General features: G+C 36.8%; 1 protein-coding gene and 1 long non-coding RNA gene across 5 annotated transcripts in view; one reads left to right on the top strand and one right to left on the bottom strand.

Annotated features, from left to right (window-relative positions):
• LOC309820893 overlaps positions 1-5,052 on the top strand; it is a 269,835-nt gene extending 264,783 nt beyond the window's left edge. The window contains exons 4-6 of the long non-coding RNA XR_014296558.1: positions 1,097-1,306; positions 3,335-3,501; positions 4,919-5,052. This is a non-coding gene — a long non-coding RNA (uncharacterized lncRNA). The remainder of the gene's footprint in view (positions 1-1,096; positions 1,307-3,334; positions 3,502-4,918) is intronic.
• Positions 1,091-14,556, bottom strand: part of GABRG2 (gamma-aminobutyric acid type A receptor subunit gamma2) — a gene marked incomplete at both ends in the record, with an annotated part of 120,700 nt that continues 107,234 nt past the window's right edge. For 3 of the 4 annotated variants that reach the window (XM_082651964.1, XM_082651965.1, XM_082651967.1), the window contains 4 exons: positions 1,091-1,366; positions 2,799-2,822; positions 4,856-5,061; positions 10,408-10,560. In XM_082651964.1, the coding sequence (XP_082508090.1) occupies positions 1,091-1,366; positions 2,799-2,822; positions 4,856-5,061; positions 10,408-10,560 (659 nt within the window). The remainder of the gene's footprint in view (positions 1,367-2,798; positions 2,823-4,855; positions 5,062-10,407; positions 10,561-14,556) is intronic. The other variant, XM_082651966.1, reaches the window with a different exon arrangement.

Raw genomic sequence — 14,556 nt, 5'->3', positions numbered from 1 at the left:
CACCAGAAGCATATAAAGCCAGTTCACTTCCAACCACATTTATTGAGCGCCAGCTATGTGCCAAGCACTATACAAGGTGCTAAGGACCCAAAGAGGAAATGACAAGGATTCTGCCCACAAGGCATTCACAGTCACTAGAAGCAGATCTTGAAATGGAGAGTAAGTTCTGTTATGACCTATCATCCTAAAAGGAAGAAACAAAGTAGCAGCGAGCACACACATTTACTTTATTCTCTATGAAACTGGGCATATTTCCAGGTGGCAGATGTCAATCATCCAGTCTGTATTTTACTTAAGGTGTTTCAATATGTCGTACGAGGAAAACATAAGATGTTTGAATCTTCATGCATGAGGGAGAAGGTAGAGAAAATTCCTCCCTCCAATTCCAAACCCTAAACCCTTATAATTACATTCATGATTCTTTTACAGCCCAAAGACACAGAATAAAATACTTTATGATGTTAACTTCAATCCATTTGTTTTGGCTCTAGAGAGATGCATGCATTAAACTTGAAGCATTCTACGTTACTGAAATATTTACATCATTGTACATGTGATGTGGAGGAAATTTTCCTCATATCTTGGGCTGGAGATGAAATCGATTTCTAGTGTAGGCTCCTATATTTAAAGCAGGTTGTGATTTTTCTCAGATAAGGGAGATCTCCTATTGGGATCAAATTTACCACAACTTGACCCCAGATGAACAGAGGATACAGTTTGGGATCTTTTGCATCTAATTGTATTTTGAATTGAGTAAGGATACCACCACTGTAAATAGTCATGGCTTTCACTATTGCAATTCCTGTTGTGGAAAACAAAATCTTGTTTGGTTTCAATGTTCCTGCTCTAATTTCACTTGGCCTTGCAGGTTTGAGACACAGCGAACAGTATAGCTCAAATTACACTTATTTACCACAGGAGAGTTGGGTGCAAACCATATGACATGAATACAATTTACCAGGGTAGAACACAGAAACAAATTCAGAGTATTATAAACCACTCAGGGGATTATATAAGTGGACTTAGAAAGGACATTCTCTCTCCATGAGATTTAGTGAGTAAGACCCACATCAGTAACACCCATACCTCTTCACAGGTAAAGGTAGGAAACCCAGTAAACCAGATTGAACAAGCAGAAGGCAGTGGGGAAGAAGATCCGCGCATAGGAGTCCATCTTGGCGATACGGATGTGTATCCTCCCATGTCTCCAAGCTCCTGTTCGGCAGTCTTCGAAACAGCAGAAAAAACTGGCACAGTCCTTGCCGTCCAGACACTCATACCCATATTCTTCATCTCTCTCTTGAAGGTGTGTGGCATTATTCATTTGAATGGTTGCTGATCGTGGGCGGATATCAATGGTAGGGGCCTGAGATAAGGGTAGGGAAGGAGAGGGATCAGAGTTAGTTATACTTGCTAAATCCTAGACCATTTCTCCACAGTGTCAACCAATGTGAATGATGAATCTGAAAATGAGTACTCAGGGAATTGCTATGACATCATGATCTACAATGGTAAAATTGAACTTAGAAGGATAGCACATTTGCAGAGTTCAAATTTTGAGCTTAAGCAGTGCAGCTGAAAATAATACCACCAAGCTAATAGCTATAGCAAGAAGATTGAACACCAAAAGAACTCAAAGTTTAAAGATTTAAATCACACAGCTACATGGAATCTTATTCTAGTAAATATTAGATGTGAGGTTGGTTACATGAAGGCATTTAATGGTGTTGCACATGAGTAGAACAGAGAAATAAAAACGCGTCAATTTTGAAATCAAATTTTCTGTCATGCTCATCTATATAGGCAAATACTATAACCCCATTACACTGAGCAAATGTATTGAATGCTTTTAATAGAAAATGTCAAGATATATATAAATGTAGAAGTTTCCTGAGTTTATACCACAATGGTATGACTTACTTATGTTTTAATGGAATATATAAGTACTTTGTCTAACGTTCACCATTTAGAAGCTTCAGAATGTCAGCAATATTAACCTACATGTGAGTGAAAAATTCTTTTAAATGTTACTAGCTATCAAACTCTGTCTGGCATGAGAAGAAACTAGTACCAATTAACTAAATGTTAATCTAATCTTTTCTGCTGCACCAATTACAAAATTGCTAGAAAACTCAAACATTTATTTAATGTTAATTTGGATGAGTTAGTTTTAGGGTAATATAAATCCAAATCGTATTGTCTGTGAATCAGCTATCAGAATCCAGCTGAGAAGAGAAATCTCATTAAATATTGCATGGTAGAGCCAAAGGCCCCTGGATCACCCTGGAAGGGAGGGATGGGTGTTTTAACTTAAAGCATTTCAAAAAGACTGTATTATTTTTATAGAACTGACAGGTAGAGTTCAGGTCAGTGGAGATTATTGCATGTACTTATTGAAAAACAATCCTTTGTTGAATTAGGATTTACAGAGTCAAATTTTAGGGCATACATGGTATATATGGGACATGGTAGGTACAACCAGTGAAACTGGATTCCATTTTTATCTGAGAGGAGAGGGTAAGTCTTGGCTTTGACGTTTAAAGAGGCCCACTTTACTAATGACATCTCATAGAGCTTACAGATATTTTTAGCCTCACCTTAGGTCAAAACCTCTGAATTAATGTAGGGTTGCTGAATCAATTCTAGAAATCTATAGAACTTTCTCCATCTTAAGTGTGTTACCTCTAGTGGAATGCTAAAATGTCTGCTCATAAAAAATAAATAAAACACCATGTAAGCATTAATAGTCAAATTCAGCAGTTGCATGCAGTGAATTTCCATTCCAAAAAACATTATACCTTGAAGGAAAACATCCGAAGAAGCTTTGGGTTTGTAGACAGAAAAGAGAATCACATTTTTTTAATGAAAAAAGGAAGAAAAAAAAAAAGACAAAATAAGATAAATTAAAAATACATTTTGAAAGCATAGCAAGTGAAATGAACTGAAATTGTAAACAAAGAAGGACAGTTCTGAGCTTGGAATAAAGCATATGCCTAAAGTTGGACAATGAAATTTGGTGATTGATGATTGCTAGTGAAATCTCCAGTAAATTAATCCACAGTGATCTAACTGCAAAGGCCAGTATTGTTCACGTGTGAGGAAGCTTTCTATTGCCCGTTTTCCCTGATCAGAAATACTGATTTCATTTTCTAATTATCATCAAGGAGGCCTTACTAGGAGAGCCCTGACACAATGAACCCAAGGGCATATTAAATGGGAAACTGAAATTTCAGCTTCTCATTCACAGCTTGGGCTCTTGATAGTTCTGATAAATCATCTAATTGGCTTAAAAGGGGGAAATGCATGAAGTTCTCAGGTAATTTCATTTTTGCAGGTTCTTCAATTCCCTTTCTCCTCTGCCTTCTTTTCTTCTGCCATCTCATGACCCTGGCTTAAGGAATCCAAGTGTTTTGTATCTCTGCAACAAAATCCACTCCACAACAGAGAGGACCAGAGGGCTTTGTCCTCAGCCAGTCCTCATATCCCTGTTTCTACTGCCAGGTAATAATGCTGAGTGTCTGTAGAACCATCTTTGGGGGGAAAATGAAATAGCAAGTGAAGGAGGGGAAGAAAACAAAAAACAACACAACAAGGAAAATAAACTAAGGATAGAGAAAATGCAAAGGTAAAGAGAGGCAATACAGACAGAGAAAGAAAGGGCTGCATAAAGTATAGTGAATATTTGGGCAATTAAAGATAACAGTTTCTTTTGCATTAATCATCAAGAATAATGATGCTTCTTCACCTGTTATATAATGTCTTACATTCAAATAAACACGTGCAATTTGTAGAATTTCACCTGGGTTTCTGGAGATGCATCAGGATGCAGTCTAGCATTAGCTAGATTCTGTGGTTATAATTCAGCTCCCCAAAGCCTGTGGGTCAGAAAGCTGGCCACTATCATGACCCTCATAGCCCTTAGAGCAGAAGACCAGGAAAGGCTATAAATTCAGGAGTTCCTTTGCCCCCAGTATTGTAAGGAAATGGACTAATTTTCATGGGGCCTCCTATGAACCAAACACTGTGTTTAAGTGGGCAAACGGGTAGCTACATGCTCTTTTCAACATCCATAATAAAAGACAGTTGCTTTAGGCATTTATATTTATGCTTCATCAACTCTATTTAAAGTTAGGTGGCAAGGTGAAGCCATCCTACCTGTTTCCAAGTCACTGAACTCAATCCAGGTTGGTAACTGCGTAAATCATCAACATCAACCACCATCATCAACTATAATTGCAAAGTACTATGTAATGTTTTTTACATCCATTACCCCATTTATTCCTCACAGCAGCCTCATAAGATATGTCTTTTTTGTAATACTCATTTTATATATGAGAAAATAAAGGGAGGCTAAAAAAATACATTTTAACTATAAAACCAATAGAAGTCCTCTGGCAATGCACACACATACACACACACACACACACATTATTTGCAGCAGTGTGGTGATCCCTGAAACTTTAAGAACCTTGTGGCTTCCTATTAGAAATCATTGGATGAAAAATTTAAGTTAAAACATCAATAATTTAAAAATATTTGTTAAGAGGCAGAAAGATGAAAATCAATGAAACCTAAAAGAACAAGCTACTAGAAGATGAATGCATTGTTCAGCCATGGTTATACTTCCAATGAAATAGAGAGAGCAAGAGTCTGCCTTAGTGAATCAGGTCTCTCCCAAGTACCTGATGACCTTAATGAATCCTTATGGCCTGGCCAAACCCACACAGTCCCTTTTCATCTTGCAGCCCAAAGTGTGGATAGACTGCAGACAGGCTAAGCAAGACCAAACCAAAACAAAACCAGGTGATCTCTGTGCATACAAATGTCAAAGGTCCCAATAAGAAATGATACATACAGGGTTTTTCTTCTTTTTGTCTTTGTCCTTGCTTGGTTTCCGGTTGCTGACAAAATAATGCAGGGTGCCGTACTCCACCAAAGCAGAGAAGACAAAGATGAAGCAAACAGATACGAAGAGATCCATTGCCGTGACATAGGAGACCTTGGGGAGCGACTTCCGGGCAATGGTGCTGAGGGTAGTCATCGTCAAGACAGTGGTAATGCCTGAAGGAAGACACAACAAAACAGATCATATGACCACACCAGCAAGGGGGATAACTGTCACTAATAAAACCAGACGTGTTTTGTGACTTCTGAGGAGCAACCTCAGTATTGGGAAAGGAGGTGTAACTCAGATTCATTCACTCAGTTCACAGATGTGTATTGCCCGCCTGCTACATATCATCTACCGTATGTGCTGAGAAACGTGCTGAAAATGTGCTGAGAAATAAAATAGACATGGTCCCTGCCCACATGTTCCTCGTATTTCAGCGAAAGACACCACCATGGATCAAGTAAGCAAAGAAAAGTATAATTACAAATTATGGTATGTGCCATGCAGAAGAGCAGGGATGATCAGAACTTACTTAGATGGAAGGCCTCTTTGAGGAGGTGATATTTGAGGCGAAGCTTAAGAAATTAGAAGAAACCAACCTTTTGGCTATTAGCACTAAATAAATTAAAGGGAGGTTCTGAGGAAGGGAAACCTTACCTGTTTTTGAATTTTTAAACTACCTGGCTTCTGGGGATGGGTGGGGAAATCATGGTGATGCTGGGGAAATTGAAGTTCAATCATGCAGAGCATGCACAGGAGTTTGCATTTTATTCAGAGTGCAAGGAGAAGTCATTTAAAAGTATTAAATAGAGGAGGTGCGTTGTGTACGACTGACATGTTCTGATGGATAAATTCTTTAGAGGCTATTTGTGATGAAAATAGGTATCTCAGAAGTAATATCATAACTAATATTTACTGAAAACTTCCTCATGCCAGGCACTCTGATAAGCATTTTATGTGCATTCTCCCTTTGAATCTTTACAGCAGATATTTTCATTTTGATTTTATAGTTGAGGAAAAGGAGGCTAAAGGACCAGTGCCATGCGGTAAAGTAGCAGAAGGATTTAAACACAAAAATTAAATGTCTGATTTCAAAACACTTCTTTTCCCCCTTCTGCAACAGTGCCCAAGCAAACAAGTCCTCCCCCATAACTGTTTAATAACAAAGAACAAAATTAAGACAACCTATATGTATCTACAGGGGAAGGGTCAGGGGCTTACCTTCTGTAACAGCTATGTTAATTATAATAAAGGCAACACAGATTCAGTATCTGCATAGGTTATAGCTCCAGTTATAGGAACTTAAGTCACTTCAACAGTCTAAATTTCTGCATCTGTTTGTTAGTGATCGTGGAGTCATCCATCTCCCTGTCTAGTCTATATACTTTGTGACAACAGATAAGAAATATATCTTGATGTCCATTGTAATCCCATAGTGAGTATAGTGCTAGGACTCAATAAATATCAAATGAATAAATAAAACAATTGAAGAATAGTGTATATATGAAAGACTAGAGACTCAACCTACATTTGAAAGTAGGAATCCACATTGATGACTTGGGGGAGATAGATACTGTTCTGTGCAATTAAAACTAACACTTAAGAATCTCTTCCTTTGTCCAAGTACTATGTTAAGTACTTGTATAATTAATTATCCCACAAAATCCTCACAATGACGTAAGCACTGTTATCCTTGTTTTGTTTTGTTTTGTTGCAGGTGAAAAAACCTGAGTACAGAAGGAATAAACTAGTTAAGTGATAGAGATGACATACAAGCCTAGCAAGTCTGACTTTAAACGCAATGCTCTGAACCACATTGTTGTATTTCCTCTCTATAAATAGGTCCATAATATGCAGGATGTTTTTGTTCTTAAGGCAGGTGGGTTAAAACTTTCAAGTGCACATACGAGTTATATACATGCTTACTTTCAAACACTTTCCAATTTTGTTAAGGGTTTTCATGGTCTATTTTTGTTCTGGGAGCTATTGTAAATTCCTAATTTGGGATATGATGTAGATATGTGGGTCTTCCATGTTGTCATGACGGAAACGTAAGAATGGGCAAGTTTCTCAATTACAAACTGGGGATGGTACAAACTGGAGATGGTAGTGACTGGGGGAACTCCCTAAGGCTCTTGGGAAGACTCAATTAAATAAGGCACATAGAGTGACAATTCCTAGTAAAGTCTCAATAAATAGAAGGTGTTATTATCATTTATTTTAGAGAAGAAAGATCTGCTTCTCAAACTAAAAAAAAGCTTCACTTAGGTTGTCTATACGTTAATTCATGTAGAAGTTTTTGATTATACCTAATCACAGCTGATGTTTAGCGGGGGAATTTCAAAACTAAATTGGCACTTTGGTCTTCACATTCAGGCCTCAAACCACATATGACCTATGAGAAGTGAAAATGTCAGTATTCACAGTAGATACCATGGATAAGTTCACTTAAGACAATATGGCCTGTCTCATATTATTAAGTTCACTTAAGACAGTGTGGCCTGTCTCATATTATTAGGCTACATGGAAGTTCATCACAGCCATGTAAAAGAAGAATCTTAAAAAAATGCTTCAAGATATTTTCAGGTCTGCCTGGAGCCACAGAGAAGAGAACAATGAAGAATAGACAAATGGTAGTTTTAAGTGATTTGCCAACCAACAACAAGATCGCCTGATGTGGTTTTTTCGTTTGTTTTTAATGTGTTTAAGCCTAGTTTTGCTAAGCAAAGAAATTAGAGTTCTCTTACCTGAGATACATGAAAAAGATCCATAGCTTCTTTCCATTCCTCCAGCTTTGGCATGAAGTAAGCTCTTCAGGCATGTTACCTTACCTCATAACTTGGGTGAAAAATACCAATTCGTATTGTCCTTGTTTCATCCATCATCCTTACATCATGGTTAAACCTCACCAGCTACCACCTGTGTACCAAACTATACTCAAGTGTTGTAAGTTCCAAAACGAATATTCCCCATTCTGTGGTGATCTGAGTTTAGAAAGCAGTCAGTCTCTGAGCCACATGGGTATATTTATCTCACTCATCAAATAACTTGGCTCTCTAACTGTTCAATGGCAATAAACTTGAAGTTCACAGGTGTTTAATGTCATCTGGTTCAACTCTTGATTGTAAACACTGGAAAAGGCAATTGGACTCAGTGAAATCTAGGTCAGTGTTCTTAAACCTGATCACACATTAGAATCACCTGGGAAATTTTGTTTTTCTTTTAATCCTGACACCCAGCCCATGCTGTCAACAAATTAAATAAGCGTCTCTTCAGGTTGGACTATGGCAGCTGTACTCTTGAAGGCCCCCTACTGAGTTAAATGTACAGTTAAATCTAAGAAGCACTGATCTAAAGAAGTGAGACAGCAAAGCTAAAACAGAGAAACCAGCTCAGCTCAGCACCCTACCTTTTCCCACGACTGGCCTTCAACAAGGTCTCACCCAGAGCAAATCTAGGTGTCCATCAGCCAAGGTACAGATCTACTATCTACTGGCTGTGTGACCTTGTAAATGTCATTTAACCTTACAGCACCTCTGCTTCCTTAGCTCTAAAAGTGTGATAATAACCTCTATTATCATTACAACTTCTATGTGAGGCTGTTGTGAAGAGTAGAAAAAGCATGGGGACCATGTTGAAGACGCCTGACTTATAGTAAATGATCAACAAATATGAGGAGCACCTACCTGCTATTTGCTTGGGGACCCGTCCCTTATTCCTCAGCCCACTCACCTTGATCCCTTCTCCCACCATGGTCTTGTGCCAGTGAGCACTCATTGAATAAGTCGTGGAAATGAGCTACTAGAGTGGTCTTAAGAGGGATTTTGACTAGCAGGAACTAGACTTCAAGAGAATAGATTGATCTAAAATCCTTCCCTTAAAATATTTTTGGAATGGGTAGATTGGAATGCATCAGTGCATTTTTTCCATCCATTCATAAGTGCATACATTCCTTGAATAATCACTGAGGTACCAGCCATGTGCCAGGCACTATACTGGGAGTGAAAAAGACATTTACATTCTGATGTAACAGACATATAAGCATGTAATGCAGTACACTACTCACAATCACAGGTAATAGTCCTTAAGTAATAGACTCAGCGCATTTTGGGTTTGTCTTAGCATGTAGCATTAGACAGGACATTATAATTGTTAAGTACAGCCTGTAACATAAAGTACCTCATATAACAGAAAAACTCAAAATAACTTTATTTTGAAACAGATGGGAGACTAAATTAGGTTTGGAGGAGAACAAAAATGCAAATGATGTCTTTTTTTCCCAGTAATCATTTCTGCCCTCAGTTTTAATAACGTGGTACAGATCACTTTGTCAGAAAAGACTATAAATGCTAACATTTCTGAGGCCCTACTATGCCTTGTGAACTTTGCATGGAACACCTAATTTCACCTAATAAAACCCCACAGTTAGGTACAGGAAATGATATATGTTTCACATGTGAGTAAAATGTGATTTGTAGAGACTAAAGGGTATATCCAAGGCCATACCATATGTGTGGGTTGAAATCCAGATTCTCTGGACTTCAAAATCCAAGCTCTTCACTATTACATGATACTGCCTCTCTAGTCAAAGAGTGAGCAAGAAATATGGTTCTAGTTTTCATACAGATGATAAAAGAGGACAGTGGTTTTATAATTCATTTTTCAGTAATTTAAGTCTTTAGGAAATTTTATGTAGTATGAGAATTTTATTCATGGGCCTAGACTCCAATGTCCCTGTGAGTCTGTGGCTTTGTCGTAATCTACGTGAGTCCTCTTTCCTTGTGTGAGGAAAAAGATGTGAAACTCCAAGACAGATATCACCATATACAAGAGATCGAGCAAACTGCAAATAATATTAAAAGTGGAGAGAGGGGTCCCAGAATTTCACAGGTAATTATGTTTTCCCCCAAATAATCTTTTCAATGGTTCTTCTATAAGGAGCCAATTACTGTGTATGTATGTCTTCAAATGTCACAATAATTATGCACGTTGAAATTAATCAATAGCCAGTGGTGTGCTAGTAAATGTGTAACAATTGATTCCCTAGAGAAAAGGTGCCCCTGATTTTTAGTGTTTGCCTATTTCCATGTTGTTAATATCTTCACCATGGTTGATTTCACTACCAATGTGGCATCACTGAACACAACGTGGGGAAAAGATAAACACAATCAGCTCTCATGAGCTGGTGTGAGCAGCTCTAGTGTACTACTGCCCAGAGATCAAAACAAAAAAATCTACTGAAAAGAAAAGGTTTCTTTTTTCCCCCCCAAGTTAATTTAAATTACTTAAAAACTTACTGAAGAAAGCCTATGGAGGTAATTTAGCAAAACAAAACTAGGAAACTTTATACACTGCTTCTTTTTTTTAATATGCTAGTTTTCTTTAAAATGAAACAAATGGCATTTCTATGTAATTGATGACTGAATTAAAAGCAAGTCAGTTTTTAAAGGGGAATAAAGATTAGTCATATTTGGTACTTACCTTGGGACAGTACAACACAAAGAACTGTGTCTCACCTAAAGAAGTTCTGGCTGGAACAGCATCCTTATTGATCCAGAAAGACACCCAGGATAGGACAACGATGAGTGTGCAGGGGATGTAGGTCTGGATGGTGAAGTATCCCATTCTTCTGCTCAGGTCAAAATAGACAGTCATGACCACGTAATCCCCTGGAACAGAACAAAGATAGACCATGAAAACCCTTAACAAAATTGTAAAGTGTTTGAAAGTAAGCATGTATATAACTCGTATGTGCACTTGAAAGTTTTAACCCACCTGCCTTAAGAACAGAAACAACAAAAAGCAAACCCCAACCTGTACTGAATTCTGATCCTTTTAGAAGCAATGTGATTACTGACGGAAGGAAACATTTTTGAGCACATTGCTCATATTTTCTTCTTTCGTGTGATTTTTGACATTGCCTTCTCTGCCTACTTAATACACACAATGTGAAATTTTTTGTTTGGTGGAGAGGGAAAGAAACAGTGTTTCTGCTCTGTGCCTTTCTCGCCTGCCTGCGGTGAATCCTAAGGTTTGTAACAATTTCCTCTTGCTCTCAGGACCTTTCTCCATACAAACCAGAGAGAAATATCCTGGTACTTGGTACTAATAAATGACTGTTTTACTCAGTTTATAACCACATTTCTGTGCTGAGTCGTTTTCTCATATGTCCGTTGAATCCCGTGATTTTCCTTCATAGCAGTTAACTTCAGTTTGTAATTTCTTATTCATTTGTGTGGTTATTTTTGTAATATCTGTCCCACCTATTAGACTTTATCTTCATGAGTCCACAGACTGTGCCTCCTCTAGCCCATCATTGCCCTATCAGTACTTAGCATCCTGCTTGATTCCAAATAGGCATTCAGTAACATTTGTTGAGTAAATGATTAAATGAATGAATATATTTAAATATAGAGAAAGAAACAAAAATCAAGAACTTGTATTCTGGAACATTTGGGTTACAAAGGAGTTTATGTAAATAATACAGAGAGTAATCAAGGAATCCAAGAACGACCGTATAGCTGTGCATGAGAACAATGTAATGTGACATAATCCCAAGTCTCTGATTTGTTAAAATCATGATGCATGCATTGTTTTTAAAATTCCATGTCTTTCATTTTGTATGATTCCAAGTGAAATTTTACAAAATTTTAATTTTTGAAGTTAGAAAATATACTGTAGAGACATATCCCAGTTACTATATATTTATGCTTCTTTATAGTACTGTTTGAGAACATCAGTTTCAAAGACTATATACACTCTCCCAATGTGAGGCAAAACATGAGACCACTTTTCAAATGTTGCTTCTTTTTTCTTTACTAAATTGTGATTTGTCCTAAAATGCATGGACAATGAAATCCAAATCATGTGTTTTAGTTGAATTACTTGGCTTCATGTCTGTGTTTCTCTACTTACTTAGATGATTTAGATCTGATTCGAAAATAAGGCGCTTTAGAAGCTTCACGGGGAGAAGACTGACTTAGCTGGGTGGATTTTTACTACCTAGTCCACTTCTTCCTTCCCCCTCTCAAGCTTCACTCCACACCCTTCTAAGCTGCTGAGACAGAAAACCCTTCACTGGGTACTCTTCAAGGGAGTAAAGACTCCTCTAACCCTGCAGTGTTTCCTAAGTGGGGTTATGAATACATCCTAATACTGCCCTTCGGTGGACTGATGGCCTGTCACTTGTCTAATTCAGTATCCTGGTTAAGGCAACATTAGTGACCCAGACACTAATTAGGGAATTAGGCTCCCTTGGGAATATTGGTTCCCTGTCCAAGAGCAGTGATTAGCCATTATTTAGCAATTATCCCTGAAAAGTTAAAGGTAGGAATTTTCTTATTGAGCATAACTAGATTTTGGTTAGTTCCCTGAGATGATGCTTCTCTGTGTTGATTTATTTGGACTTAAGCTATTTAAAGTCATAGCATTTCATAAATTTGTTTGGTCTTTGTTTTTGTTCTAATTTTTAGAGTATAACTGACGCAGGCGATGATTGAGGAATAAAGACATTTAACTTGAGATGATCCCTATTAATATCTATCTTTTTCTTTCCTGTTTCTTTGATCACAATACCAGAGGCGAATTCAAGTTTCTTATTCTACATAGGAAACACAAAGAAAGAGATGTTTTCTTTTTAAATACTAATATTCAGGGGCACTTTTTCTCCCTATTTTCCAAGCCCTTGAGAATACTCTGCGTATTTTAAACGTTTTTAAATGAAACTTTATGAATTATAGTATTTTAGATAAATCTAGACAATTTTAGTAACTCCTTTTTTACTCCTTATCATGTAAGTGAATGAGAATCTACACTTTGGCATTAATGATCTGACTCTTTTTAAAGGTGAACTTTAATTTTGCCTCAAGTGAACAGATAATTATCTCAATTTAATTCTCCACTTCCCTTCAGGTCAGAATCTAAACTTCTACAGCCTATTTATCTATCAATTTCTATTTTAAGGTAATAGCTTCTGAGCATCTTTCATCTTTGCCAGCAAATCCAAAGCTTTTCTGTCACTAGATTATGGATTCAAACTTGGGAACAGGCCATTTAAAAGCAAGGCAGCTTCACAGTGACAGCCTGATGCCTGTCATATCTACGGCTCTATCACTTTTTGTATTTTTAAAAACTCTCTAGCTGAGAGCCCTATAAAATCAAATCTCTTGAAAGTGCCACATCAGTGATTTCCCCAAGCCCAAAAGGATTAAAGTCAAAGGTGGTTATTTCAGCCACTTCAAATTTATTCTATTGATTTATTCTAACATATGATATTTAAAGTCATAGCATTTTATAAATTAGTTTGGTTCCCTGTTTTTGTCCTAATTTAGAACACACAGAGGCTATGACTGAGTAGAGAAGACATATAAGTTGAATAACACCCATTAATGTTCAGTTTTTATTTTTTGTAAGATTCTTATGTCTAGTTTTAGGAAGACAGCAACATTAGTGAATAATGAACTTCAGTTATTATTTTTTTAGTTGTGATGTTAACCATTTGAAAGCTTTAAAATTCAGATTTGTTGGAGTGTTTAGGCTCTTATTTCATACATGAAGCTATCTCCTCTTAAAAACTTAAAGAGTCCATGATAGAGACATCTTCCCCTCCAGTGAATGCCTGAAATAATAACTATTTTCTGTTTACCAGGAAGGAGGACCTACTATGTGCAGACACTGGGCTGTATGGTTTGCAAATATTATCTTTAAACCTCCTAAACGTTTTGTCAGGATGCTGAAAAAACTAAAACTACTTTGTTCCTCTTCCAAGTTTCTTACTCTACTTAAATATAGTTGAATAAAGTATATATTCCCCACCAGGTTAAGTTGAAGGCATAATTAGTGTTAATATTCTCTTCCTTACATTCCTTTCTCTAGTTTCTTTTTTATTTGTCAACAAATATTTTAATCATTTTTATACAAAGAGCACTATATAAGGTAATGTGGAGATACAGACCGATGGAATCTCACAGATTGATTCTAAATTAAATGGATTAAATGAGAACAAGATTATTTTGTCTCTTACTACAACTCAGAGAGACAGAGAGAGAGATGTATTGAGACAATGCAATAGATCTTCATCACTCCTCATTGAATCTGAGGCATAATTCCACAGGGCTGGTTTTGACCACAGGCAGGCAGGAGAGTTTGTTGGCTACAACTTCATTTACGAAAAGTGTTTTCTGAAATTAGATCTGTACCTCACCTAACACACAACAATAAATTTAAGATCTACTGAAGATTCAGATTTAAGCATGAATATAAATACTACTTAAGGAAAAACTATACTAGAACATCTTCACAACCTTAATGTGGAAAAGGCTTTGTCAAGTACACCATAAAACAAACATAAAGGAGAAAAAAAATTACAGGTTTACCATGTAAAACTTAGAACTTCTGTATTATAGGTATTTTTCCTTTAAATCATTTTAGAAGGCAAAATACCACATTTGAATAAAATATTTCCCAAATAAATAAGAAATTAAAGGCTAATATCACTTATACATAAGTAATGCTCTTAATTATTGAGAAAGAGACCCACATTTTTAACTAGGCTGAAAAAAATGAATGGACAATTCATAGATACTAAATACAAGAAAAGATTCTCAACTTCAGTAGTGATCAGTGAAATGCAAAGTAAAATCATAGTATTTCATTCTTAGCCTATC

This window comes from Grampus griseus (assembly GCF_964374135.1).
Source record: "Grampus griseus genome assembly, chromosome: 3".
Taxonomy (NCBI): Eukaryota; Metazoa; Chordata; class Mammalia; order Artiodactyla; family Delphinidae; genus Grampus; species Grampus griseus.
The sequence above is the reverse complement of the archived record's forward strand: the minus strand, read 5'-3'. Positions and strand labels throughout refer to the sequence as shown.